General features: G+C 47.5%; 1 protein-coding gene across 3 annotated transcripts in view; it reads right to left on the bottom strand.

Annotated features, from left to right (window-relative positions):
• PAX5 (paired box 5) overlaps positions 1-27008 on the bottom strand; it is a 184509-nt gene that overhangs the window by 76331 nt on the left and 81170 nt on the right. For all 3 annotated transcript variants that reach the window (XM_012463388.3, XM_012463389.3, XM_012463390.3), the window contains one exon: positions 3356-3485. In XM_012463388.3, coding sequence (XP_012318811.1) covers positions 3356-3485 — 130 coding nt within the window. The remainder of the gene's footprint in view (positions 1-3355; positions 3486-27008) is intronic.

Here is a 27008-nt window from a genome sequence, read left to right as displayed (position 1 = left end):
TGGTCCTAGTTGCTTGGGAGGCTAAGATGGGAGGATCACTAGGCCCAGGAGGTTGAGGCTGCAGTGAGCTATGATCACACTGTTGCATTCCAGCCTGGACAAGAGTGAGATTGTCAAAAAAAAAAAAAAAACCTTTGAGTTTTCTTTCTTGTTTTATTATGACTTCATTTTTTATATTGTGTTCAACCTGAATTTTATTTTAATATTGTGAGGTAGTTACCCAACAGGCCCAATTGTCTCAACACCATAAACTGAATGATTTATCTTTTTTCTACTGATTTCAAATGCTGCATTTGTGTATGCCCATGTATAATTGGACCTATTTCTGAATTCTCTATGCTGCTCCCTTTGTCTGTTTGCTTCAGTTTCAGTAACAGACAGTTTTAGTTATTGTAGCTTTATCAGATATTTTTAAATATGCTAAGACTTATTCATTTCTCTATGTTAAAATTTTTCTAGCTATCACTGAGTGTTAATTTATGTATTATTTAGCATCATTTTGATAAAGTCAAAAGAAATCTGTTGGTATTATGATAGGAATTATTTTGAATTAATAGATTACTTAGAAGGAGTTGGCATTTTATAATATTTAGTCTTTTATTCAAGAATAAATTACATTTCTCCATTATTTTATTATGACCCTTAGGGGAGTTCTGAAGTTAGGCTTATTCATAGGTATTCAAGGGAGAGAGAGAGAGAGAGAGAAGAGAGAGAGAGAGAGAGAGAGAGAGAGAGAGAGAAAGAAGTTGGTTTTATTCATATATATACATATATATGTATATCTCTATAAATATATGTATATATACATATATATGTATATCTACAGAGAGAGAGCGCGAGAATACCTAGGAATAAACCTAACTTTAAACTCTCCTAAGTCTTAATAAAATAAATGGAGAGACGTAGTTTATTCCTGGATAAAAGACTAAATAATATAAAATGCCAACTCCTCCTAAGTAATCTATTAATTCAAAATAATTTTATCAGACTAGAGAGAGAGAGAGAGAGAGAGAGAGAGAGAGTGGGCTCTTCTCTTTTATTTATTTATTTATTTTTTTGAGACAGAGTCTCAATGCATCACCTAGGCTCGAATGCAGTGGCGTGATCTCAGCTCACCACAACATCCACTTCCCAGGTTCAAGCGATTCTTGTGCCTCAGCCTCCAGAGTAGCTAGGACTACAGGCCTGCACCACACCCAACTAATATTTATATTTTTTGTAGGGACAGGGTTTTGCCATGTTGGTCAGGCTGATCTTGAACTCCTGACCTCAAGCGATCCACCTGCCTCAGTCCCCAAAGTGCTGGAATTATAGGCATAAGCCACCACACAAGCCTCTTTTATTATGTTTTCTGGCTAACTATTGTTTATTTACTTGTTTATTTATAAGAAAGCTAATGATCATATTGATAATTAGAATACTTCTAATATTTTTTAGTCAAGCATAATTTTGACTTTGGCCTGGATGTTTACATTTTTTTCTGCTCTGTAATGAGATTTTAAAATGAATAAATCAAGGTATATACAGGTCGTTGGTCAAGGATTTACTTTAAAACCCAATCCATGCCCAGGCTTGCTGTCTGGGCCTATCCAAGCCTGTTCCTGCAGACCCCAGGTCAGCTAAGCCACTGAGCTGGTGCTCAGCACCAATCTTCTAGATCAGTTCGACTCAAATTCCTTGCCAGACTTGTAAGATACATGAGGAAGCAAGTGAGTGGGTCCATGGGGACCTGTCTTCAGGGGGCAGCAGTTACTCCTACTGAACGCCAATTCCCATGACCACATGGGAATATGACCCAGTATGGCCAGATTTTCCAGATTTTCAAGGGAATCCCGAAATCCAGAGTTTTATTTTCTAAATGTTGACTTAAATTTTTAAAAAGCTCTATCTAGACCCAACTAAACATGTCTATGGGCTAGATTGGCCCTTTGGCCAGCTGGTCACCACTTGACCACTTCTGTAGACAAGATTCTCAGAAAGGCAACCACAGCCTCAATTCTTACAGGATTATTTTCCACCTAAAGAGGCACGTGCATACACCATAGGATGCCCAAGCTCTTGCCCCATCTCAGGTCAAAGTCACTCTTGCCACCTGACTGGTCCTCACGTAGTGCTCAGAGCCACAAATAAGACCCTGCTGCTCCCGCCTGAGCCCCAGTGCTGACCCATCAGCCCAGGTCTCGGAGCTGGCCCCTCCCTGCTTTGCTGCTTTGGCCTAAGTGACCCCATCCACTGTTCTAACCCGAGTCTGACCCAGCTTCCCAGAAGCACCCACAGTCTACCTGCATGTCTATGAGTCCCGTGTCACTGTCACTATTCACTGTGCCCTGCCTACCAGTCCACACATGCGTTCTGCTACCTCAGACTGGACCCACGGCTCTGGCCCAAGTGTGGCCCGCCAGCCCCCTGTCTATTTGTGCAGTATCCGAAAGGACAGCCAAGAGCTGGCAGCTGAATCTGTCCGTATGGAGTCAGCTCCACATTATCCCAGCACAGCTGGGCCAGGGGTCTGCCCGTCCCAGCCCGTGCGTCCAGCCCTTCTGCAGCAAGCCAGCAAGCCCCATGGTGACCTGTCACAGGGAGAGGGTTCTGAGAGGATCCTAACAGCTACACATATTGGGCGCTTATCGTGTGCCAGACAAGAGTCAAAGCACTTTCCACATACGAACCCAATTCATTCTCACAGCAGCCCCCGGGCTAGGTGCTAGCACTAGTCCCACTGTGCAGCTTAAAGCCACAGCCCCGACACGTACATGACTCACCCAAGACTGCACAGCTAGGAAATGGCACAATCACACTCAACAGTGTGTCACCAGGACCCACACACCTCATCTCTACACAGACAGCTAAGGAGTCTGGCCCTGGGCCTTCCAGAGGGCAGCTACTTTGCATCTGCGATGCACCTTCCAGCCTAAGCCGCCTGCCCTTCTTGACTCAGCCTCTGCCTGGAAATCTGAGATGCCAACAATGACCTGCAAGGAATCCCATTCCTCCTTGAAGCTGGTGCCCACCAGGGCAGCCTTTCTCATGAAAGCAATAAACCCCAGGTCTCTGAACGCTCAGCCCCACCCATGGGGCCCCTCTGGCAGGAGCTTTCCTGCCCTCCCAGCCCCCTCCAGCCCACAGTCCATCTAGCATTTGTTCTCCCCGGCTTTGTTGGAACCATATCCAGCCATGTCTCATCACAGCTGCAACCCTGGCCCCAGCACCCAACCTGTTCCCAGACCTCATACCCTCGTTAAAACAAAAATGGCCAATCACATTCAAACGCACCAAGAAGCCACTCTTCCCACCACACAATCCTCTGTCTCTCTCTTCCTTCCACCCTCATCCCCCACTCCCCAGGTGCCCTCACCTGTCACAATGGGGTAGGACTGCGGGCCTGGCACGCTGCTCCCGATGTCAGCAGGGGTGGGGCTGGCCAGGTTGGCCTTCATGTCATCCAGCCCACCAGCCAGCGAGGCCATAGCTGAATACTCTGTAGTCTGAAAGAAGAAACAGAGACATCTCAGCACCAAGACTCCGCAGTACCGTAGTCAAATGCCAACTCCAGGTTCTGAGCTCAGCCACCAAGCCGGGTTAATCCATGCCTGTGCCAAGGCCCATAGGGGGCTCATGAATGCCCCAGTGTTGAAAGGGCAGAGTCAGCTTGGTGGAACGAGACAGCTGTTCAGAATCAACAATTCTTCCCAGGAGAGGAAGTAGGCAGGACTCAGTGCAACTTCACAGGAATCCAGACTTAGCTCCCTCCGGCCTGCAGGCTGCCCTCGCCCAGCTCCAGTCAGCCAGAGACCCCATGCTCCTCCATGCAGGGATGGAGGGTCAGTAACGAAAAGCAAGGCAGAAATAAGTGTCTTCTTGCTGAGAGAATGGAAAGAATGGTTTCTGGTATCTGTGCTCTTCAACCACAAAAGTAGAATCACAGAAACAAGGGTTACGAGGAACCTGGGAGATCATCCAGTCCAAATCCTCATTTCACAGATGAATAAACTGAGGCTCGAGGGAGGAGGGCTTTACCCACCGTCAACAGGGCGGAATACCAGTTGGAGTGGGTCACCATGAATTCCCATCCTAATCCAATATGTCAAACCAACTGAACCATCATTTGGCAAGTGTTCTTGAATTCTGGAAGCAGTTAAACACCTGTATGCTGAAAACCGCGGGGTGCACACATCTGATTTAACAAGTGAACACCAACCATGTGTATCTAGCCCATGAGTCATGCTCCTTTCTTTAAGCCATTTCATGAAATCAGAGTTTGCAATGAGTCATTTCCTTGTCATCCAAGCCATTCTCAGAATGGTCTCCAGAGAAGGCAGCAAAGGTGCCAACTTGGATCTTCCAACTGAAGAACAGACTAAATTATAAGCATGAGTGACAAGTCTCTTCTTTCCCCCCAACCCCAGGGCCTGTTTTCAGGTAAAGAAAATAATGCGGCTGGGCACAGTGGCTCACACCTGTAATCCCAGCAGTTTGGGAGGCCAAAGTGGATGCATCACTTGAACCCAGAGATTCAAGATCACCTTGGGAAATATGGTGAAACCCTGTCTCTACAAAAAATACAAAAATTAGCCAGGTGTGGTGGCATCTACCTTTAGTCCCAGCTACTTGGGAGACTGAAGTGGGAAGATTGACTGAGCCCAGGAGATCAAGGCTGCAGAGAGCCATGATCATGCCACCGTACTCCAGCTTGGGTGACAGAGCAAGACTCTGTCAAAAAAAAAGAAAGAAAAAGAAGGAAGGGAGGAAGGCAGGAAGGAAGGAAGAGAGAGAGGGAGGGCGGGAGGGAATTTGCAAACACTTAAGCCAACAAATTTGTTTGTGCATGTGAAGATTTGGTGCGGGGAGTTTCCTCCAGGACCCTGGCATTGCTGATGGAGGACACACCCCTGTTGGTCCAGGGTTATGTCCTTGTCAGGCAGGGACATGGAAGCAAGCAGTCTTCTGGAAGGAGCTGTAGGCACCCTGAGTAAGATGACGAGGACTGAGCCACTGGGAGGGAAACCAAAGGAGCCACTGGGCAAGTGGCAGGCAGGAGGGGCTCAGACTCAGGCACATTCCTGGTGTCTTTCCCTTCAAATCAGAGGGTACTTCCTGGGCAGCTAAGGTGCCAACTGGGGGTGATGGTAGCAGTGAGTCCAGGAGGTGCTGCAGGCACAGGCGTTAGATGACTCATGCTGAGGACAGCTTGTCCAGAGTTCCCCAGGGCTCTTCGGCCCTCATCCATCGAAAGCTGGTTCTGAAATATGTAGAGAAGAGCACAGGCCCAAAGCAAGCCCAGGTCTTTCTAAGGGAGAAGAATAAGGCCGGGGGACAGGCTTACCAGGCGTCAGGAATCACTATAGAGCCACAGTAATTAAGACAGGGTGGTATTGGCACAGGGGTAGATAAATAGACCAATGAAACAGAATCCATGCACATATGGAACTGTGATATATGAAGGAGGTGGTGTACAAATCAGCAGGAAAGGGTGGACTCTTTAATAAACAGGGCGGGGGTAACTGGTTATCCATTCAGAAACGGGGGAAAAAAAAGAAATTGGATCTTTACACGAGACACAAAAATCAATTCCAGGTGGATTAGAAACCTAAATGTGGAGGGCAAAGGCATCTAATGTGGTCAGCTCTAGGCCCCAGCCAAAAATCCTTGGGAACAAATCTGTCCTTCATGAAAGGAGGAGTGCCTTTTCTGGCCTGGGATGCTCACACAGGGTTCCTGCTCACTGTGGGATTAGTAGAGGGACCCAGTCATCCTGCTGCCCTGTCTCAGTACCTCCTCCTCCAGGAAGTCTTTCCTGCCCACCATTCCCCAGGAAGTGTGAGTCCCACGCTCATTCTGCTGGCCCCGCCAAGTGGTGCCAGGGCAATACCAACCACAGTCTTCACAATTGCATCAAACTCTCACACTCACTGAGCACTCACTCTGTACCAGGAGCTTCAGCTGTACTACCCCATTTAATCCTCACAGTCACCCCTTGAAGCAGGCTCTATGACATGCCCATTTTACAAATGAAGAAACTCAGGCTTCTGTGATAAAGCGGGAATGACTTGCCTAAGTTCATATAGCTTCTATGTGCCCACACCAGGATTCAAACCTGGGTCCCTCTGACTCCAAAACCTGGACAATGACCCTAATGGTTTTTATACTGTGAGAACCTGATCTGTTAAAACACAGTGAGATCAACTTGCTGGTCCCAACATTTTTATAAACGGAATTGAACAAAAAATACCCAAGGGTGTCCCACATAGAAAGGCTAAGTCTTGTTTTGTGAATCTTTATTTCCCATGTCAGTGGGCATGTGTGTATGAGATAGAGATTCAGATGTATTTCTTGCCATAGGTCACAGCCAGCAAAGTTTGGATAATACGGCCTTTGTTCCATGCAGGAGGAGCTATTGGAAAAAGGTCGCTGCCTAGACTTCCTCTTCTGTAGAACAAGACTTGGTCATGCCATTAGCCTCCTAATATTCTGAGAATGAATTGGGCATGAATTTGGAATTCCACTCACCAGACGCAAATCCTTCAGTTCACTGCTGTGTGCAAAGACAGCAGGTCAAAATGCTTCTGACAAGGGTCTTTTCCTAGACAGCATCTTCTAGAGTTTCTGGGCCCCCAGGGGTAGGTCCCAATTCCTCCCTTCTCTCTGCATTCCCGAATGCCCTACTGAAGGCCTGAGCAGAGTGGGCATGCATTCATTCAACCTTTATTGAGCCCTGTTGTGTGCAATATGATGTGTGAAGACCAGAAACACTCTTTGACCCTTACCCACAAACCCCAAGAGAAGACACATTGGCCCAGAAATTCCATCCAAGAGGGACGGAAGCACAGAGTCATTAATGTCCATGGGGTGTGAAGCGGTCAGGAAAGGTTTCTTGACACAGGCTGTATTGAACCCGGGACTGAACAATCCCTAACTCCCAAGGCTGAGAACAGCCGAAGGCAGGCTCAGGGGTAATAGGACAGGAGTGGCCCAGAAACAGGGCACTGTGAGGGGGTGCAAGTGTAAAGGGGAAAGATGGAAAAGTGGAGTAGCCGGACCTCGATTGTGAAGGGCTTGCACAATGAACACTGGGTGAACCGATGAAGGAGTGTTCTTTCTAGGGCCCGGCAGAATCCCAGCCAAGAGTCAGCATCCCTGCGCTCCTCCCAGCCACCCTGGGGCCTGTCCCATTCCTAGACCTCAGCCTCTCCTCTCTGACATGGGCTGGGCTACGGGGTCTGCAAGCGCAAGCCTTTATTTTCCCCAAGAAAGCAGAGCCAACCTGGGTTTGAGAGAACTGCAGAAAGGGTGGCCAGCAGGATATATCCTGCCTCTTAACATACTTAATTTCCAGATGGAAGAGGTGTGTTTTGCTATTTGATATTTGTTTTAGTCAACAAATTCAGTATCAAAGCTCATCCAGCCAATTCAAAATCTGGGTTTGGATCATCTTTTTAAGACATGAAATCTTCAACTTACGTTATGCATGCAGTGGGAGGTCCAAAAATTCAGGTGTCCAACCAGAAAGCAAAGCAAATCTCCCTATGAGCCAGGCCCTGGTAGATGGTAGGACTCAGAAATGAGTCCTTAGTTGCACTTCACCATCTGTGCCTGCTTTTCTTTCTTTCTTTCTTTTTTTTTTTTTTGGAGTCTTGCTCTGTCACCTAGGCTGGAGTGCAGTGGCGCGATCTTGGCTCACTGGAACCTCTGCCTCCCAGGTTGAAGTGATTCTCCCACCTCAGCCTCCTGAGTAGCTGGGATTACAGGTGCATGCCACCATGCCTGAATCATTTTTTGTATTTTTAGTAGAGACACGGTTTCACCATGTTGGCCAGGCTGGTCTTGAACTTCTGGTCTCAAGTAACCTGCCTGCCTCGGCCTCCCAAAGTAATGGGATTACAGGCATGAGCCACTGCACCTGGCCACCTGTGCCTTTCACTATCACCACCTTGCAGGGCTGGAGTGCAGTGGCGTGATCTCGGCTCACCGCAACCTCTGCCTCCCGGGTTCAAGCGATTCTCCTTCCTCAGCCTCCCGAGTACCTGGGATTACAGGCATGCACCACCACACCTGGCTAATTTTGTATTTTTAGTAGAGATGGGGTTTCTCCATGTTGGTCAGGCTGGTCTCGAACTCCCGACCTCAGATCTCCCAAAGTGCTGGGATTACAGGTGTGAGCCACCACACCCGGCCTCCTGTCTTCTTTGGTGGGATTCCCTCAGCCCTTATGCTGCCCCTGCATGAGCCAGAGGAAGCTGTCAATTAGTTTTGGTGTTTAATTGTTCCCTAAGTCCTCATCACTGTTTGTCCTTTTGAGGTGTCTGTGATTTTTAAAGGCAACTGCATTCTCCCCAGTCTCTTGGGCTCCCTGGACATTGCTACAGCACAGCTCCTCAGCCATTCCAGGCACTGTCCTACCTCTGCCCAGGCCCATCTCTCCATCACTCTATCACTTAGAGAACTCTTATATTATCCACAAGACCCAGTTCACATGTCACCTCCTTGGTGAAGCCATTCCTGAGCTCCACACTTCTACAAAGAAATAATCTCTCTCTTGTCTATGCTTTCATACTTGAAGGCTTTTTGCACAGACCTCCGTTATCACCATGTAGAGTGACTGTTTGTCTATCTCCCTCCAGGTTGCCTTGAGAGTGTGGAACATGCAACATATCTAGTGTCCCCTAAGTTGAATGAATGAATGAATGAATGAAGGTCCAGTAGCATGATATGAGCTACAACACTCAAAAATTAACTGAAATGTTTGAACAAGAGCACTAAGTGATATGCTAACATCCCCTGCCCTCCTTTCACCTCTATCCTACATCAAGTCAGGTCACCAGAAAGCAACATCCCTGTCCAACATGTCAAAGCCCCTGGGTAGTGCTTTCACCAGTCTCTGATGGAATATCAGGCATTCAACACTCTTATAAGGCAAAAGAAGTAAATAGCCATGAAAAGAACATTGTTTAAAACCTCTGGAAATACTGCTCATTAAAATATTCAAATTCATTGCCAATCCCTCCTACAATTCAGCACCAGTTAAGTTTTTCCCCTGATGAGTCATTAACCTGCCTCTGAGTAAAAACAAGAACACTGGAAACCACTGCATATCCCTTTTTGCTTTGACTGCCAGGAAACTCGGTCAAATGCAGTGTTCAGCCACCGTAATCACATCATTGCTGGTTCCTGGTACAATGATCTTCCCCTTTTCTCTACATAATTTCTGAACTTTTTCCCAGACTTAACTTAGGTACACATCATTGCTTATTTTGCAGGTCACTTCAAGTCCTTTGTGAAAATAAAGACTGGGAAAGATGAACTGACAGAAAAAGAAAGATAGGAAGGAAGTAAGGTAAGAAGATCAGGGGAGGAGAAAGAGACAAAGGGAAGAGGGAAGGCATTCCTAGTGCCTCTTTTCCTGGTAACCATGGCACTCTACTTCCATTCCTCATAGTGTTTTGGAAGCCAAGGACTGAGGGGTGCAGAGGTGTGCACGCAGTCGCAGATGTGTAAGTGTGTTGGTGCACCTACATACTTGGGTACATTGCCCCTGCCCCACCCCAGCCACTGGCAATCACAGGGAACAGCTATGTTCTACATGTCCTACTTCTCGGAGCCCTGGGGGTTCTTTCTTAGGATGTCATTTTAGGCTTCTTCTCCCTCTTCATCAGGGACCCCTGGTGCTGTCCTTGACCACGACCCAGGAACAGAAATGAACTGAAGTCATCAGTTTACAGATTTCCCACTGAAATGCAACCAATTGGGATAAAACTTCCTCTGCCTGCTGCCAGAGAACCTTATTGTTTATTTATTTATTTATTTATTTATTTATTTTTTGAAACAGACTCTCGCTTTGTTACCCAGGCTGGAGTGCAATGGTGCAATCTCGACTCACTTTAACCTCTGTCTCCTGGGTTCAAAGGATTCTCCTGCCTCAGTCTCCTGAGTAGCTGGGATCACAGGCATCCACCCCCATGCCAGCTAATTTTTTGTCTTTTTAGTAGAGATGGGGTTTTACCATGATTGGTCAAGCTGGTTTCGAACTTCTGACCTCAGATGATCCACTTGCCTTGGCCTCCCAAAGTGCTGGGATTACAGGCATGAGCCACTGTGCCTGGCAATCACAGACTCTTATAAGACCTCAAGGTCAAGAACACCAGCCCAAGGTGTGTGCACCGTCCTCACAGACACCACACTCCAGATGATGGAACAGCTTGCCCTCTCAAATGTCAGAAGTATAATTGAAGGACAGTCAGGGTCATCTTTCCCAACATAGAAAAACTGGGGTACAGGGATAGGGATCCTTGAGAGAGCAAGACCTTGTCTCAAAAAAAAAAAAAAAAATTAACATCCTTAGTTAATTCGTTTATGAGACAAGGTCTTGCTCTCTCACCCAGGCTGGAGTGCAGTGTCACAATCATGGCTCACTGTTGCCTCAAACTCCCAGGCCCAGGTGATCCTCCCACCTCAGCCTCCCAAGTAGCTGGGACTACAGGCACATGCTGCCATGCCCAGCTAATTATGTATTTTTTTGTAGAGATGGGGTTTCACCATGTGGCTCAGGCTGGTCTTGAACTCCTAAGCTCAAGTGATCCACCCAACTCAACCTCCTAAAGTGCTGGGATTCCAAGTGTGAGCCACTGCGGCTGGCTCTTAGTTCATTTTTCTCTGCCTTATTGGTAGCCTTTGACCCAGTGGTAGAAAAAGGACTGAACTAGGAGTGATAACACAGGGTTCTTGTCCCAGCCCTGCCCCTTTCTCACTTGTGTGGCTGTAGGCGAGCTGGGCCAGTTCTATGAACCTCATTTTCACCGTGAGTAAAATGAGATTTTAATTCTAGTCCCTAGCTGCCTGCCTATCTTGGCAATCATGAGAATCTGAGGGATAAGGAGAGGGACAGCACTTTGGAAACTAAGCAACATGAGAGGGTCAAGAATTCTAGCAAGGGACACAAGGAGGCACGTGCCCCAGGAGAGTGTGCACTGGGCATCATTTGGGTCCCTAGGAAATTACCTGGAAAAGGACTGCCTGGGGCTGCACCAAGTATTGTCTCATCAGCACGGGGCACCACTGCCATAGCATGGAGGAGAAAAGAAACACAGACACGTGAGAAGGAGGGCAGCACAAAGGAGGGCAGTGCATGGGGACGAGGCTGCAGGGCTGGTCACCTCAGATGGCCACCTGGGGCCAGGAGGCCTTCCCGTCACCTGCTGGGCTCTTGTAGGCTCACAGCCAGGCCTCAGGTATCCCTTGGGAGCTGGGCCAGAGGCCAACCACTCTCATTCTGAAGGACCAGACACCTGTCCACCTCTACACCTACCCAGAAGAAGGACAGAAGCTGGAGTGGGCGAGGCGGGTCTCCAGGGCCTGGCTCCAGGGACTGAGACCGAGCAGGCAGAGGGGTCTGCAAGCCCCTCCCTTCACTGGCCTCTGCTTCCCCACATGTCTGAGGACTCTCACTGAAGGATCTCTAAGTCCCCTTCCAGTGCGGACGCTCTTTGCTGCTATCACTGGCCACATGACAAAGTCTAAATTCTCTCTTCAACAAATGAATGGCAAGAACAAGAGATAGTGAACCTATAGGTTAAAGGAGGCTTAGAGACACATCAGTAGATCACAATGTGGACCCTGATTCACACAAACTGTAAAATATATAATCATAAAAAAACATAATGTATAATGAAACAATTGGAAATGTGAGCACCAACTGGGTATCTGATGACATGAAGGAATGTGCTAACTTTGTGGCTGTGATAATGGTAATGCGGTCATGCCTTTTAAAGGTCTTATCTGGCCAGGCACTGTGATTCACACCAGTAACAGCATTTTGGGAAGCTGACGCAGGAGGATCACTTGAGGCCAGGAGTTTGAGACCAGCCTGGGCAACATAACGAGACCCCCATCTCCACAAAAGAATTAAAAATTAGCTGAGCATAGTGGCATGCATCTGTAGTCCCAGCTACTTGGGAGAATGAGACAGGAGGATCACCTGAGCCCAGGAGATTGAGGCCACAGTGAGCCTTGATCACACCACTGCACTCTGATCTGGGCGACCTTGTCTCAAATAAACAAATAAATAAATAAAAGATCTTGTCTTTAAAGATTCATTCTAGAATATTTACAGGTAAAGTGACATAATGTCTGAAGTTTGCTGAAAAATAAAGTGCAGTTAACAAAATGTGGTATATCTACACAATGGAATACTATTCAACAATGAAAAGGAGTGGAGTGCTGATACACGTTACAACATGGATGAACCTCAAAAGTGTTGTGCTAGGTGACAAAGTTCAGACATAAAGGGTAGCCCATAGAAATGCCAGAAGTGGCAAATCTATAGGCACGGAGTGCAGATTCATGGTTGGCTGGAGATGGGGGTGAGATCAGGGATTAACTATAAACCAGCATGAGGGATCTTTCTGGAGTGATGAAACTATATTAAAACCAAACTGTGGTGATAGTTGCATACGTCCTTAAATCTGATAAAAACCATTGACTCATGCATCTACAATGTGTGAATTTTATGGTATAAAAATTATATTTCAATAAAGCTGTTAAGAGATAAGTGGAGTGTGTGGGGAGGGGGATGTCAATGCAACCCTGAGTGCGGCGCTGGTCGCCAACCCGGAAGCAGAGTTAGAGTGGGAGGGGACTCTACTGCCACCCCTGAAGGTGCAACTCAGATACTCCTCCATGAAGGGCCCTGGCCACACACCCACTCTCCTCCTCCAGCTGGGGGGAGAGCGCTGAATCTGCAAGGAGGAACAGCCCATGTTCTTCAAACCTGGATACGCAAAACTCCACCTGATGAAGTGTATGTTAAGAAATAGTTCTGTCTTGATTACAACGGAGCCGATGGGCTGGCAGGGGGCCTGGACCTGGGTCTGCCCTGGACTCCCATGCAACTGGGGCCAGACCCTCCCCTTGCCAGGCCTCAGTGACTCCATCTGTCATGGGGGAGATGGGCCAGATCCACTGGGGCCCTTCTGGCTCACTAAAGTCTATGCCCACCAAGATGGGGTCCTCACCTTGTGGAATGGGGTTCTCCTTGCCATGATCCCAGGCAGGGCTTAGGCTTCCCTCTGTGGGCTGGTGAAGATGTTGCCCATTTGACCCCAAGTCCCTGAATCCAGAGGCCTGACAGCCACCAGCAGAGGCAGCGTGGCCGAGGAATCCTGCCGGGCTTGGGGCCAGGAGGACAGACTTGAAGCCTGACACGGCCAAGTCTGTGCTGTGTGAAACTAGGCCAGGCACCTCTCACTCCAGGCACCTTTTCTCATTTGTAAGGGGGCTATGTGACCGACCTCACAAGGTTGTGAGAAAACCCAGCAGGGAGATGGGAAGGTCAAGCCCTGGAGGGCAGGCCTTTCGCTTTTCAGTTTTTGAGTCCCCAGTGCCAGATTCATAAATTAATACCTTGAAAATGTCTACTGAGAAAACAGCGGGAGGAATCCTTGCCGTGATAGAAATAGGCAGTATCTTGGACTCAATGTCTATCAGTGTCAATATTATTATGGAGGGAAACTGGGTACAGGAGCCCTCTGTATTACTTCTTACAACTGCATATGAATCTACAATTATCTCTCTTTTTTTTTTTTTTTGAGACAGAGTCTAGCTCTGTCACCAGGCTGAAGTGCAGTGGTGTGATCTTGGCTCACTGCAACCTCCACCTCCAGGTTCAAGTGATTCTCCTGCCTCAGTCTCCCGAGGAACTGGGACTACAGGCGCACGCCACCATGCCCACCTAATTTTTTGTATTTTCAGTAGAGACAGCGTTTCACCATGTTGGCCAGGATGGTCTCAATCTCTTGACCTTGTGATCCACCCACCTCGGCCTTCCAAAGTGCTGGGATTACAGGTGTGAGCCACCATGCCCGGCCTCTACAATTATCTCAAAATAAAAAGTTTAATTGAATGACGCTTGCAAAAGTACTCCATAATCTACAAAGTGCTACCATTAATATTGACCGAGGGAAGTACTACAAAGGATGTTGAAGGGCCTTTCTCTTCCAGGAAGCCCTCACTGATTTCCCCTTCTCTGTGTTCCTAAAAGAGCTGAGTGTGCTTCTGTCTGCCACAGCATTTATCGGCCTGCATTATACACTTAACTGTTTAGGGACCTCATCCCCCTGCTAGAATGTGAGCTTCAGAAGGATGAGACTGTGTCTTCCTCATCTTTCTGGCAGCAGCTCCTGGCCCAATGCCCAGCTCTGAACAGATGTGACATAAATGCCTGTGGAACCAAATGAACTGGGACAGGTACCATGGCCTGGCTCTTCCAACGGTGCTAGAGGTGCTTCCCAGGGTCATTGAGAGGATAAGTGATGTCAAGGTGCTTTTATTTATCAGAGGTTGCCATGGACAGGGGCCAAACATGCTCTTTATTCATTTGTTTCTCCAGAACTGTGCTCGTGGCCTGGGTCAAAATGGTTTGCAACAGAATTGAAGGGGCTTCCAAGAAGAGATTGGTAAAGTTTCAGTGACTCATCTCCCCCTGTTCTGTTTACAGCCTGCCAGGCACCCCTCCAGCACACCCCCAGATGTGTTCCCAAGTGCTGGGAGCCAGCAGGGGAAGCCCAGGGAGGCAACCAAAGTCAGACATTGTGACTTCTGTCCGAGAGAAACTTTTCAGCAATGACTAATCAGAAGACCCTTTTCTTCCCTTGTCCTCTTACAAATATCAGGGACTAACAGAACTCAGGAGTGCTGTAGGCTTATCTTAACCTGCACTTGAAATCCACCAAATGGGTATCTCCAGCGACAAGGAACTCACTACTTCCCGAGGCAGCCACACAGCTCCAGTATGAGAAAGTGCTAAATGCTGGTCTCCCAACATCGGTCCTGGTGTGCTCGCCAGAACTCCAGTTCCAACAGAGGCCCTATGGGTGCCAGTGCCCTCCCTGCCTGGATCCAGATCGGAGCCCAGGGCCTCCCCTCCTCCATCAGACATGCTATCTGATGGGGGCATATAACACTTGCTTCTACTTTCCTGGTAGCCTAGAACTTGACTGATTCATACTGTTCTCACAGTCAAGGCAGGGCTCATTCTAAGTTCATTAGAAATGGAAAGTGACTCGGTATATGATTGAAAAAAAAAAGTAAGCATTCATTTCCTCCTTTCCCTAACCAGTGTGCTATTTGCAAGCTCACAGGTCTTCCTAAATACGTGGACAGAAAGGTTATTCTGATAGGGCTTAGAGCATAAAGCTCCACTTCTGGAAAATGAGAACTGGGACCCAGTGGCCCAGAACTTGGTAGTCAAAGCCTCCTGAACAGAAGATCCCAGTAGGGTTGACTCCTGCGGGGAGGGGGGATGGGGATTCCCTGACTGGGGAGCCCCTGCACCCGCTACATCTCTGCCTGGCTGGGTCACGAGCAGCAACAGAGCCTGATGTGGACAAAGGGAGGGAAAGTTTCAGGGACAAAGCTCCATCTCCAGGTGGCCAAGTTCCACAGGCTTCTTCCAAGCAGACCATGACAGGGCCCAGCTGCCCTTCCCACTACAGGGCTAGTAACGGGCAGGGAGGCCATTACCTCCTAGGGAGTGCAGGACTCTGGGCTACAAAGGGGCCTGAATGAGTGTGCAAAGGGAGAATCCCCATCCTCAAGTACCTGGCATGGGAGGAGAGGGAGCACCCCAAGATTCTCATAGTTCTCATTCTTTTGGCGTGACTTCCCAGCTACGAGGAAGACAGAAAGGCTATGCTAGGGCCATGGAGAAATGAAAAGAGAAACTCTCCCCCTGCATGGCCAGATCAATAGAGTGGCAGGGTGGGGACAGGGAGGTGGGCCTGGATGCCCCTCCCCAACACCACCACCACCTCTGGCCATGTGGGACTCTGCATGGGCACATACACACAAACACACACACATGCACGCACACACACACTCCTCAGGCCAAAAGCCACCTCTCTGCCCTTCCACTCCCTGTCAGAAGGAACTTCCTAGCCCGTGATGCTCTGCAAAGCCATACCCAGCCAGCCTCAGGAGGGAGTGCCCTCTTCAGACAACCCACCTGACTCTGCACCTTTGACACAGCCACACTCTCCCTGTCCAGCGCCCTCTCCCTTTCTCTCCTCTAGTCCCTGTCTATCTGCCCCTTCAAATCCTGGCTGAAGAATGACCTATAGGAAAGGTTTCCAGATAGGTTTAGCCACAGATGTCATTAACTTTATCCTTATTCTCCTCATTTAGACAGAAAGCTTCTACAAGCTTCTACACCATCAACTCAGAGGACAGGGTGCTCCCATTAAAAGCGAACATTAGCAATTCATCTTAACATCAGTGTGAAACAATAGGGAAATAAACAGTTACATGTGGCACTGTTAACGCTGTTAAGGAAAAACCAGGCATCTGACTGTTTGCTTGGTTCAAGCCCTCTCTGTTCTTTCCTGAAGGTGATATTCTGGCTTCTAGAAAGACCAGAAACCACAGGAAGGACACACTAGGCTTAGGATTTAGCTATGATGTGTAAGCCCAAATTTTAGCTAATGTTAATAATCTAGACAAAACTAGCACAGTGATGGTGGTGTTTCTGCTTCTATGCCTTTTTATCAGGGTTAACTTTACTTAAGAGCCTCTGCTTTGAATTATGGAAATATATTTGCATTTTGAGGTTGTGTGTTAATTCCATGGATCTTGCATTTTATACCTAGAAACAAAGCATAATAATTATTTTTTGTGCTAATACCTATAATTGACTTAGACAAGCAAGCCATTTGCCTTGAGGCTAGACATGTAAACAAATGCATTTCTAAAGACTTGGTCTGAGTTGGATTTTTAATAATTTCTTCACACACACACACACACACACACTCACACATTAATTTAGACTCCTGATTTTATTTCCTTCATCTCTTTCCCACAAATCAAACCTCAACATAAAACTGCTGGCTAGAAACAGGCTTCCCACAAACAAACAAAAGCTTTCAAGCCAAGAGCAACTGAGATGTTCCCATCTCCCCATCCAACTGTCTCCACCTCCTCTGCCTGCTCCAGCAAAACAGCCTCTCTCGGCCCAATTGCCCTGGAAAACCCTAGAATATCTCATTTTTATTTCCAGGAAAGGAAGAGGTTTTATCCCCAAATAAAAGTTCAGTAATAACAGTAGGCTGGGAAAACCCAGGCAGGAGCCTTCCTGCCACCCTCTGTCAAGCTCACAAAGAGAAAAATCGTACCATCCGACATGGTTGGGAGAGTTTAATCCAAAGCAGTGCTAATTAATATCCTGGGCTTTCCAGAAGCCAGTGCCACATACAGCTGCGAGGGCAACAAGGCTGTTCTCCCTTCAATTTTATGGGAAGAACATTTTCATTACAAAGCCTCCTCCCAGACCCTCCTCTCTCAGCCAGATTAGCCTTGAGAAGGAAGCGGATGATCCATATATCAGAACTCCTTCTCTCCCCATTAATTTTATTATGTATATCCCATTTTAAAAGTTTATTGTGCAACTCCCTATGCACCTGGCCAGAGCCTTTCTGACAAGCAGCGGCCCCTTCCTGAGTCCCCTTCTCAGTGGGAGTGTGTACACTCTGTCACCAGAAAGGGCCAACTTTTTGAAATTTGCCCTGGAGAAAAAGCTCCAATGCTAGTCACCTCACCACTCTCTTTCTTTCTTTAAAATAAATGTGGAAGGTTCTACACTGGCCCTTTTGTGAAATGTGTGTGGATTTTCCCACAGTATGCACTGTGGGTGATCCGCAGAGACCCTGAAAGCCCTGGGGGGTGCCCTACGTGTGCCCTCACCTCCAGTCAAGCATCCTTAGTCATTTGGGCAGGGCTGACCCATTTTTAACCCAAACCACCAGACCCTGGGCAGGCCTGCTGAGACCACATGTCTTGCCATTTTGTTCTGAAACCCCACATGCTCAAGGCTGTCTCTTTCCAGCCTCCTAAAGGGACCCCAAATCCAATCTAAATGTCTTGAATTTACCTGTTTGTCTTTTATACATATAAATAGCTGCATTTCCATTCTCTCTTTGTTTCTCATTTTCATTTGGTTCTAATATCTGCATGTAAATGTCGGAAAATAGCATCTGTAATTGGAGATTATGAAGTATGGCCAGCTCCTGACAGGCTGCTAAGGAAGATGGATTATCCTCATTTTTCTGTAAATTTTGTCAATTTTGGAATTCATAAGCTATCAACACTGATCAAAATGGGACTTCACAGCTGTGTCAAAAAAAAGGGAGAGAGAGAGTGAGAAAGAGGGGGAGAGAGAGAGAGAGAGAGAGTGCTCGCGGGTGGGCGCGCGCTGGCGTCGTGTGGGCACAGCAGATTGGATGCCCAGTGTCGTCGTGGCCACCCTCCTCCTGTCACCCTCCCCTCCACGCGGGGCCTTACTGGAACTCGGGCTGGGGCTGCCTAGTCCCCTGGCTAAATCAAATAGCTAAATCACGAGGCTGGAAGGCCACAAATCCTGCAAGGCACCCACTCCAGCCGGGGCTTAATTTATTGCGGGGCGCTGCCTTCCTTATTTATCCTGAGGAGTCTGAGGCTCCCCTGCTCGGCCTCAGAGATGTTCTACTCCTTCCAGACCATCACGGCCCACTTGAGGCAATTGTGTTGGTCTCTCTCTCTCAATTTTCCCATTACTGGGAGTAAGTACTGTTGGGACTCTGTAATGGCCCGACTGCAGCCCATATCAATAACAGATGAGGTTTAATCGTCCAACACAAAAATTATTTAGGCGCAGTAAGGACATTCAATGTCATTTGCATAATGGCATTTCTATCGCACGCACCTAACCCGTCTTGCATAAACAAGGCCTTGGGACCATAAATAATAATAAATCATGACGTCTGCACGCCTCTTGCGGTAATAGGAGCCACTCTTTGTGGAAATTATTTCAGCAGGAAATGGGCACTGTAATTTTAAAGACATGTGGCACCGTGAGGCATGCTAAATCACCTGTCTGCACACGCAACCCCCAGGAGCAGCCCTGGGACCCACCCTGAGCCCACGGCCACATCCCCAGGGTGCCTGGAGAAGGAGGCCATGTCTCCAGGGGGAAGCAGACCCTCTAGAAGTGGACACCGGGATGTGCTGCTGTCCCAGGAACAGCAGCGGCAGGAGAAGGCAGGACCCTCAGTGTCCAGCACCAGGGAGAATTGAATTTGGGTCTGGAGAGGCACCCAGGCCTCAGGCTCAGAAACCATCTCTGTCCGAGAGACTAGAAGCTCCATGAGGGCAGTGATTTTCATCAGCTTTGTTCTCTGCTGAACCTCTAGGTACCTAGAGCAGTGCCTGGCACCCAGCAAGTTCTTGGAAAATATCCTAAAGAAATGCAATTAGAAGAGAAGATTCTGGGCCCAGGTCAAGAGAGGATAATAAGAGCCCTGAAAACAGGCGAAATGGGATAGACAGAGGCCCAGGCACAGGGGGAATGAAGGCAGGAAAGGGCCCAGAAGTGCTGGAGCTGCTGCTGGTGAGCGACAGAGTGAAAAGGCCCAGTAAACTCTAAACCATATTGGAAGGCTGCTGTAGGGTAAGAAAAAGCACAGATTAGGGTGCCAGGGTGTGGCCTGCACAGCGGCTAAGCCAGCAGGCTTGGGAAGCAGGCAGAGCTGGGTTAGAACCCCAGCTCCACCCATCGCAGACCGCTGACCTCACCCCTCTGTGCCTCAGCTGCCTGTCTGTGGAATGCACCTCATAACAGTTTTGCCCTTACAGAGTTGTTCTGATCATTAAATGGGATAATGCGTGCCAAGTGAACAGCACTTGACGGAGCTTTGCTATTTATTATTTTTACTACCACTATTCCTCAGGAAGCAGCAGAAGTGAGTCTAAACACAAGCTCTGCCTCTTACTAGCTGTGCGACTTGAGAGCATCTGTCTTGAGGGGTAGCCTGTGCACCCCTGCATCACCCAGTGTGCCTGGCGTGAGTCTCCTGTCCTGGCTCCAGCTCATGCCCTGGAGGTCAAGCGTAACCATTGGAAATGAGGGATAGGAAAGAATGGGAAACAGATTGGAGCCACCACCTGTGAGACGCTAGGACCAGCCAGGTAGGCACTGGGGAGGATCTGGGGACCTCACGCTCCCCCTCTCCACCTGGGCTCCCTGCTTGTCCTGCACCCACATCATGGTAATGCAAACTTGGTGAACCCACAAGTCAAGGTCATGTCACAGGGAACGGGGAGAAAAGAATGTGAGGCAGTGGAGGTGGAGGATGGGGGCACTGAGGTGGAGAAATGGTTACACCTGGCCTCCAGGACATGAGACTCGAGCCAGGCTTGCTGGGCGATGCAGGGGTGCACAGGGTACCTCCCAAGACAGACGCTCTCCAATCACACAGCTAGGAAGAAAAAGAGCTTGTACTTGGACTCACTTCTGCTTTCTGAAGAATAATAGTGGTAGTAAAAAAAAATGATAGCAGCGCTCGATCAAGTGCTAGTCACTTTGCACGTGTTATCTCATTATCTCATTTAACACCCCGGCAGTGTGCCCAGCAGCTGGTGGCTGAAATATGAACCCATGTGCACACCTGCATGTCCAGGAGCCTCACCCTCTCTCTCCTCAGCTCAGCACAAGGACCCAGGCCTCCTAGGTCAGGCCTGTAGCTCCAGGCAGCATCTGAGCTGAAAGGGATTTGGGGTCTCCCCATTCCCATCCCCTTGATTTTCAGATGGAAGCTGAGGGGGAAAGACTTGCTCAAGGGGACACCGTTGTAAAACAGGAGGCCTCAAATCAGAGCCCAGGTCTCAGGTAAAGCAACGCTTGAGTTAGGAAGAGCAAAGAGATTGCATTTCTCTGGCTCGCACTTGCTTCACAGGCAAAATGGGAATCATCGCATCTGCCTGCCTTTATATCACAGAAGTGTTCATAGCGATCAAACAAGGCCACGGATATGAAAGCAGTCAGGTCATTTCACAGCACCCTTTACACACAGAGTCCCCCTCCACGTGCGAGGCGGGCTTAAGGAGGACCCAGGGTCGGGTGTGTGCAAGCCCCTGCTCAGTTGTAAGAGTCATGCTCAGCTGCTGACACAGCTTTCATGTTGGGCTTCGTTCTACCTCTACCAGAGGGGTGTGGTTCTCATCCGTCTTCCTTTTTGCAGATGTAGAAACTGAGGCACAGAGAGATGAAGTGAGTTTCCCATGATCACGTAGTTAATGAAATCTTAACCTAGATTATGCAGCTACAAATGCTGATGCTGGAAGCAGAGCTTTTATCAGAGGAGCTGCTAGAGGTTGTGGAGCCCGGCTTTCTCCCTAAGAGAGTAAGCCCGGGAAGAGCAGTGCCATGGAAGGGCAGGGCCTGGTGGCCAGGCAGCTGCCTTCAGCACAGCTGATGCTACCCTACAAGGCTGCAAGTGCCTCAGCCTTTAACCACAGAGTGCAACACCCACTGACCCTTGTCTCCCAGCTCTCCTTCTCTGCACCCAGCCCTCAGTTTCCCCACCAGAGCCTTCTGTGTCCTTGGCTTACCCTCCTCCAGTGCAGGCCCACCCCACCCACCCTAGCCCTGCCAAATCCATCTATTCTCCATCTCAGACCCACCACCCCCAACCTCCACCGCTTCACATTCTTGTTGTTGTTGTCTTGAGACGGAGTCTCACTCTGTCGCTCAGGCTGGAGTGCAGTGGCGAAATCTCAGCTCACTGCAACCTCTGCCTCCCAGGTTCAAGCAATTCTCCTGACTCAGCCTCCCAAGTAGCTGGGACTACAAGTGCACACCACCACAGCCAGCTAATTTTTGTATTTTTAGTAGAGACGGGGTTTCACCATGTTGGCCAGGATGGTCTCAATCTCCGGACCTTGTGATCCACCTGCCTCAGCCTCCCAAAGTGCTGGGATTACAGGCAAGAGCCCCTATGCCCGGCCTAGATGCAGCTTTCTGACTACCAGTAATGGAGGGGAAAAATATGTGCTAGAGATAGGTTACAGTCACTGGGACTCTTTGCGGTTTAAGTCCATTTTAAGTTATTTGAAATCCACTGGTGAGATGGGAAGCATCCCCGGGAGACTTGAGGCAACTTCTTCACCAACCACCAGGCAGGGCCCAACCAAATTGGAAAGCTCCATGACCACTTCCTGCTCCTTACCTCCTAACCCCCAATCCACATGTAAAATGACGAGTCAACCACGGCCAGGGCCAAAACAGGAGGGAAATGGTTACTTTCTCCAAATCCCAAATACCCATTCTAAACAGGATCAGAAGCCCAGAAAAAGGATAATAGCAAGAGAACTAATAGTGCTGACCCCAGGGCACATAGGATCTCTCCAGATTTATTCCATGGGCTATAATGTGACATCCAGAATCTATTCATAAATGAATTTATTCAGGGGAACCCATATAAATGAGTACGCCTATTCCTAAAAAGCTGTCCCATAGAGAAGCAATGTTCCCCTTTCCAGCAGCTCCAGAGACAGCCCCGTCAGGCTCACCACTGATCCTCACACTAGAACATCCAAAATCACAAGCCCTGACATTTAAAAGATACAAAAAATTAAACTGTGGCTCCAAACCTACCATAAATGTCCTGTCAGGCTAATATAATGTAAACATTTTAAACCTTGCTTTGGACCATGTACCATTTCCCCAGTTTCCTCAAATTTTATGTGTTCATTTGTTTATTTATTATTATTATTTTTTAAGTCAGGGTCTCACTCTGTTGCCCAGGCTGGAATGCAGTGGCACCATGATGGCTCACTGCAGCTTTGAACTCCTGGGCTCAAGTGATTCTCCCACCTCAGCCTCCCAAGTAGCTATCACACCTGGTTAATTTTTAGTTTTTTTGTAGAGATGGGATATCGCTATGTTTCCCAGGCTGGTCTCAAATGGCCTCAAGTGAAAGTATTTAAGGATATGCATACGCTGTCCAGCTATTATATTACTATAATACATATGGTATTATTTTATTATATCTGTGTGTATATGTGTATGTGAACATATATATACACATATATTTTTAAACAGAATTTCCAGAGCCGTCATCCACACCCCCACTGCACCTCACACTTTGGCCACCTGAAACTACCCTCCCTTTCCTAGAGTGAACACACATGCATACGTCTCCATGCTTTTGTTCTTCCTCTTCTTCCTCTTTCCACTTCTCCACCTGGTGCCCTCTTCCTCATCCTCCTACCCACCCACTCTCTGTGCACCCCACCCCCCTTGTGAGGGGCAGAGCTGTGTCTGTATCACTGAGACATTCCCTGAGAATGCAAATAATAATGATAAATAACATCCTCTGAATGTCTCCCATGTGCCAGGCACTGTCCAAGACTTTGGAGACACACAGGAGCCTCACACCAGCTCTGTGCCAGCACATCGATGTGGCCACCCCGCTCTTGTGGATGGAGAAACCGGGGCTGAGAGGGAGTAAACTGTCCCAATCACACAGCCAGCAGGTACACACACAAGGTCCCAGGACCAGGGACTCCAGAGCCCTGGCTCTTACCGCCTTGCCATGTGGCAAACACAGGTGCAGCCTGGCCATGAGTGGGGGCAGCGAGTGTCCCTGAGAACAAGGCTACCAAGGGCTGGCAGTCCCATCCCTTCCTCCGAGAGGGACAGGACACTTTCTGTAAGGCAGATTCCTTAGAAGTATCACAGTCTGGGTTAAATACCTCCTCCTTCTTTTTGAGGCAGATCTAAGAGACTGGAGAACTCGTCTGCTGCTGCACCAAAAAGGAAATGTGAAATTGTTTGTTCGTAGGGGAAAATTCCTGTAGTACAACCCAGAATTAATAATTTATTACAGAGATTTCTTAGCTCCTCAGGCAGAAGTTCTAAAAGTGATACAAATTGTTATTTTGATTGCTTTAATGGAATATTTCCCTGGAAGCCTGCGCTCATTTGCCTGTGTAATCTGTAGCCAAGCAAACAGCAAAAACAGAGAAAGCCTGGGGAAGGAAGTTTCCAGCAACTCCCCAGCGCAAATGCTCCATCACTGCAGGTCAGATAGGGCCTTCTGGTCTGTCTCTCATCCCTCCTACCAAGTCAATTCCTAGTCATTCGGCCTCCCTGTGCAAACTCCCTCCTGCCTCCTCTCCAGCTCCTTTCCTGTCCAACCCAGCCCTACCCACCTGGGCCTTCCCAATCCCTTTCCCACCATGACCCTGACTCTCTGCCCTGTAGAACCTCTGATGTGGCAGAACGCTCCTCAATAATAATAGCAATGATAATAAAGGAACATTTGGAGTGCCTATTATGGGCTGAACCCTCTTTCTGTGCACCTCGTGTAATCAGTACAATCAACTACAACACAAGTATTGTTATTATCCCCATTTTACGTATGAGAAAACTGAGGATAAAGCAGTGGTAAAGTCAAGTAGGTTTGAAATAGCTTTGTACACAAAGGAAGAAGAGATAATGTTTGTTTGAGATGTGATGGTAACCAGTGTTCTCAAAGTTAGGAATAAAGGAAAAATCACATAAACTCCGGATCACTTTTATTACCATAATCTCCCAAGAGATGACATGAGCTCAAAACTAACATAATAGGTTGCAAAGTCACAAGCAGCTACTTCCAAAGCCTGTGCTCTTAATCATGACACTATACTGCTTCTATCAGTCCTCCTGACCTGGGCTCCTGATGAACTCCCCAATAGAAAGCACACCTCCATCCTCTCCCCAGGGCTTTCCAGGCCATACATGGGGTCTGCACAATTCCATGCCACGGCTCACCACACCATGCTACCACAGCACCTCCTCAGAATTCCGTGTCATCTGCCCAAGCCAATCCCCTCATACTGCTAGTGATATGGGGGCATTCCTCCTGGCAGATTCCCCCTTCCTCGAGACCTCCCACCATCATCTTCACCTACCCTCGACCTCCCGGAGCTACACCTCTTTGAATCCACTAGTCTTAATCTCCATTCCCCAGCTCCAGCCGCATGGATGGTCAAAGATAGGACCTCAACCTGTCATTTAGAACTGGTCTAAGTCCCTAAGCTCCTTCTGAAAGCTTGTTTGTCACCATCTTCCTTTCGTGCTCTCATCCTGATGAGCCAGCTCTTTTCAGGAACTTTGAAGTACTGTAACCAACAGATAGATAAAGTTATCTGCCCTCTTGGTGAGCCTGAAACAAAAACATCATCAATTCTGTTGCCCTGACCCAAGAATGGTCTGCATCCTCTCAAAAGCATTGACACCAAGCTAGATTATGCGATCGTCTTCAATAAACTCATCCATTTGGCTTCATAGCCAAGACCTCGGGAAAGAATCAACAAATTCGTCTTTTCTCCAAAATAGAAGACAGCAAATGCAAACACATGCATCACACAATGCTGAAGCTCAGAGCTGAAAGGGGCCCTAGTGGTTACCTCTTCCAAGCTCCAATCTGACGCTCGAAACCCTCCTCAGTCTTCCTCCCAGGTGGCCTCACTGCCCACACCAGATATTCTCAGTGACAGAAGAGTCACAGCCCAATCCACATTTAGGCAGCTCTGCCTGCTTGGAAGGTTTCCTTCAACTGAGATGAGAGCTGCCTCTCTCTAATTTCCACCTAAATCCTGGGTCTGCCCCTTGGAACCACAAAGAAATCTGCTTCTGTTCCTCTTCCACAAGAGCCCTTCTGAGCTCAGATTGCATTCTTATGTGTCCACTGAGTTTTCCATAGGCCAGTCAGTTCTATTCCCCTACAAGTTCCTTATAAGACATATTTAGGGGTAGGGAAGCAGGGTGTGGGGTAGTGAAAGTAAGGGGCAGGATAAAGGGGCATTCATGGAAGTATTCCTTCCACTTGTTTGAAAAGCAAATGTATTTTCTAATTATTTTCCTTTCATATGTCAATTTATTTATTTTTGAGACAGAGTTTCGCTCTTCTTGCCCAGGCTGGAGTGCAATGGCTTGATCTCAGTTCACTGCAACCTCCACCTCCCGGTTCAAGCAATTCTCCTGTCTCAGCATCTCAAGTAACTGGGATTACAGGCATACGCCACCAGGCCTGGCTAATTTTGTATTTTTAGTAGAGATGGGGTTACTCCATGTTGGTTAGGCTGGTCTTGAACCCCCAACTCAGGTGATCCACCTGTTTGGGTCTCCTAAAGTGCTGGGATTACAGGTGTGTGAACCACCGTGGCTGCCCTCTTATGTCTATTTTATTAAGCTCGTTAATTATGTTGTGCAAATCTTACAAATATCCTTGCCAAATTTTTGTCAGCTTGATTTATTCATTAACAAGAGGGGCATTTTAGTCTCCCCAAAATATCATGGGATTTGTTCATTTGTTCATTGACATTTTTTGCTTTAAATATTTAGAGACTCTGTTGCTAAGTGCATACAGGTTCAGGAGTGTTATATTTTCCTATAAATTGTTCTCGTTATCATTAACTAATAATCCTCTTTGTCTTTCAGCATACTTTGGACCTTAAAGTTTCTATCATCTGATAATGAGATTACTCTATTACATTTTATTTGATTAGTATTACCTGGTCTATATTTTCCTATCTCAGTCCTTGCTACCTTTCAGTACCATTTTGTTTTAGGTTAATTACTAAAAACACCATAGTTCTGGGTCTTGGTTATTTTACATATCTTCTATTTATCTTGCAAATCCAATCTATTTATATTTATTGAGACTACTCAAATATTTTTATTTATTTCTGCCCTCGATTATGTAATTTTATATTTTTAATTTACCATGCTTTTTCCTTACTTCTTTCTTTCTTCTCCCTTACCTTCTATTGGATCCGCTAAGTATTCTAAATATTTCTTTTTGCCTCTTTTGGTTTGCACATTATGCATTCTATTACCATAATGGTTACCCTTTCGTTGTTATCCTTAATTTGCTCTCCTGCATCCCTGACCTAACCCAACCTAAAGTTTATCAATATATCTATCTTCTTCCTATGAAATGCAAAAATCTTAGAATGCTTTAACTTAGATCAGCCTCTTCCCAATCTTGTATATTACTATTGCCTTTTTTTCTACTTTGCTTTAAACCCCTAAAACTAGTAATTACTTTTACAGGTGACATTATTTACTGAACAAACCTATTTAGATTATTGTTCATTTGTCTATGTATTTGGTTACCATCACTTCTTAAATCCCACTCTCTCCTTTTGTACTTCATATCCTTCTTAAA

Source organism: Aotus nancymaae, unplaced genomic scaffold, assembly GCF_030222135.1.
Source record: "Aotus nancymaae isolate 86718 unplaced genomic scaffold, 86718_ANA_hifiasm-v0.15.2.pri h1tg000003l, whole genome shotgun sequence".
In the NCBI taxonomy this organism is placed as follows: domain Eukaryota; kingdom Metazoa; phylum Chordata; class Mammalia; order Primates; family Aotidae; genus Aotus; species Aotus nancymaae.
The sequence above is the reverse complement of the archived record's forward strand: the minus strand, read 5'-3'. Positions and strand labels throughout refer to the sequence as shown.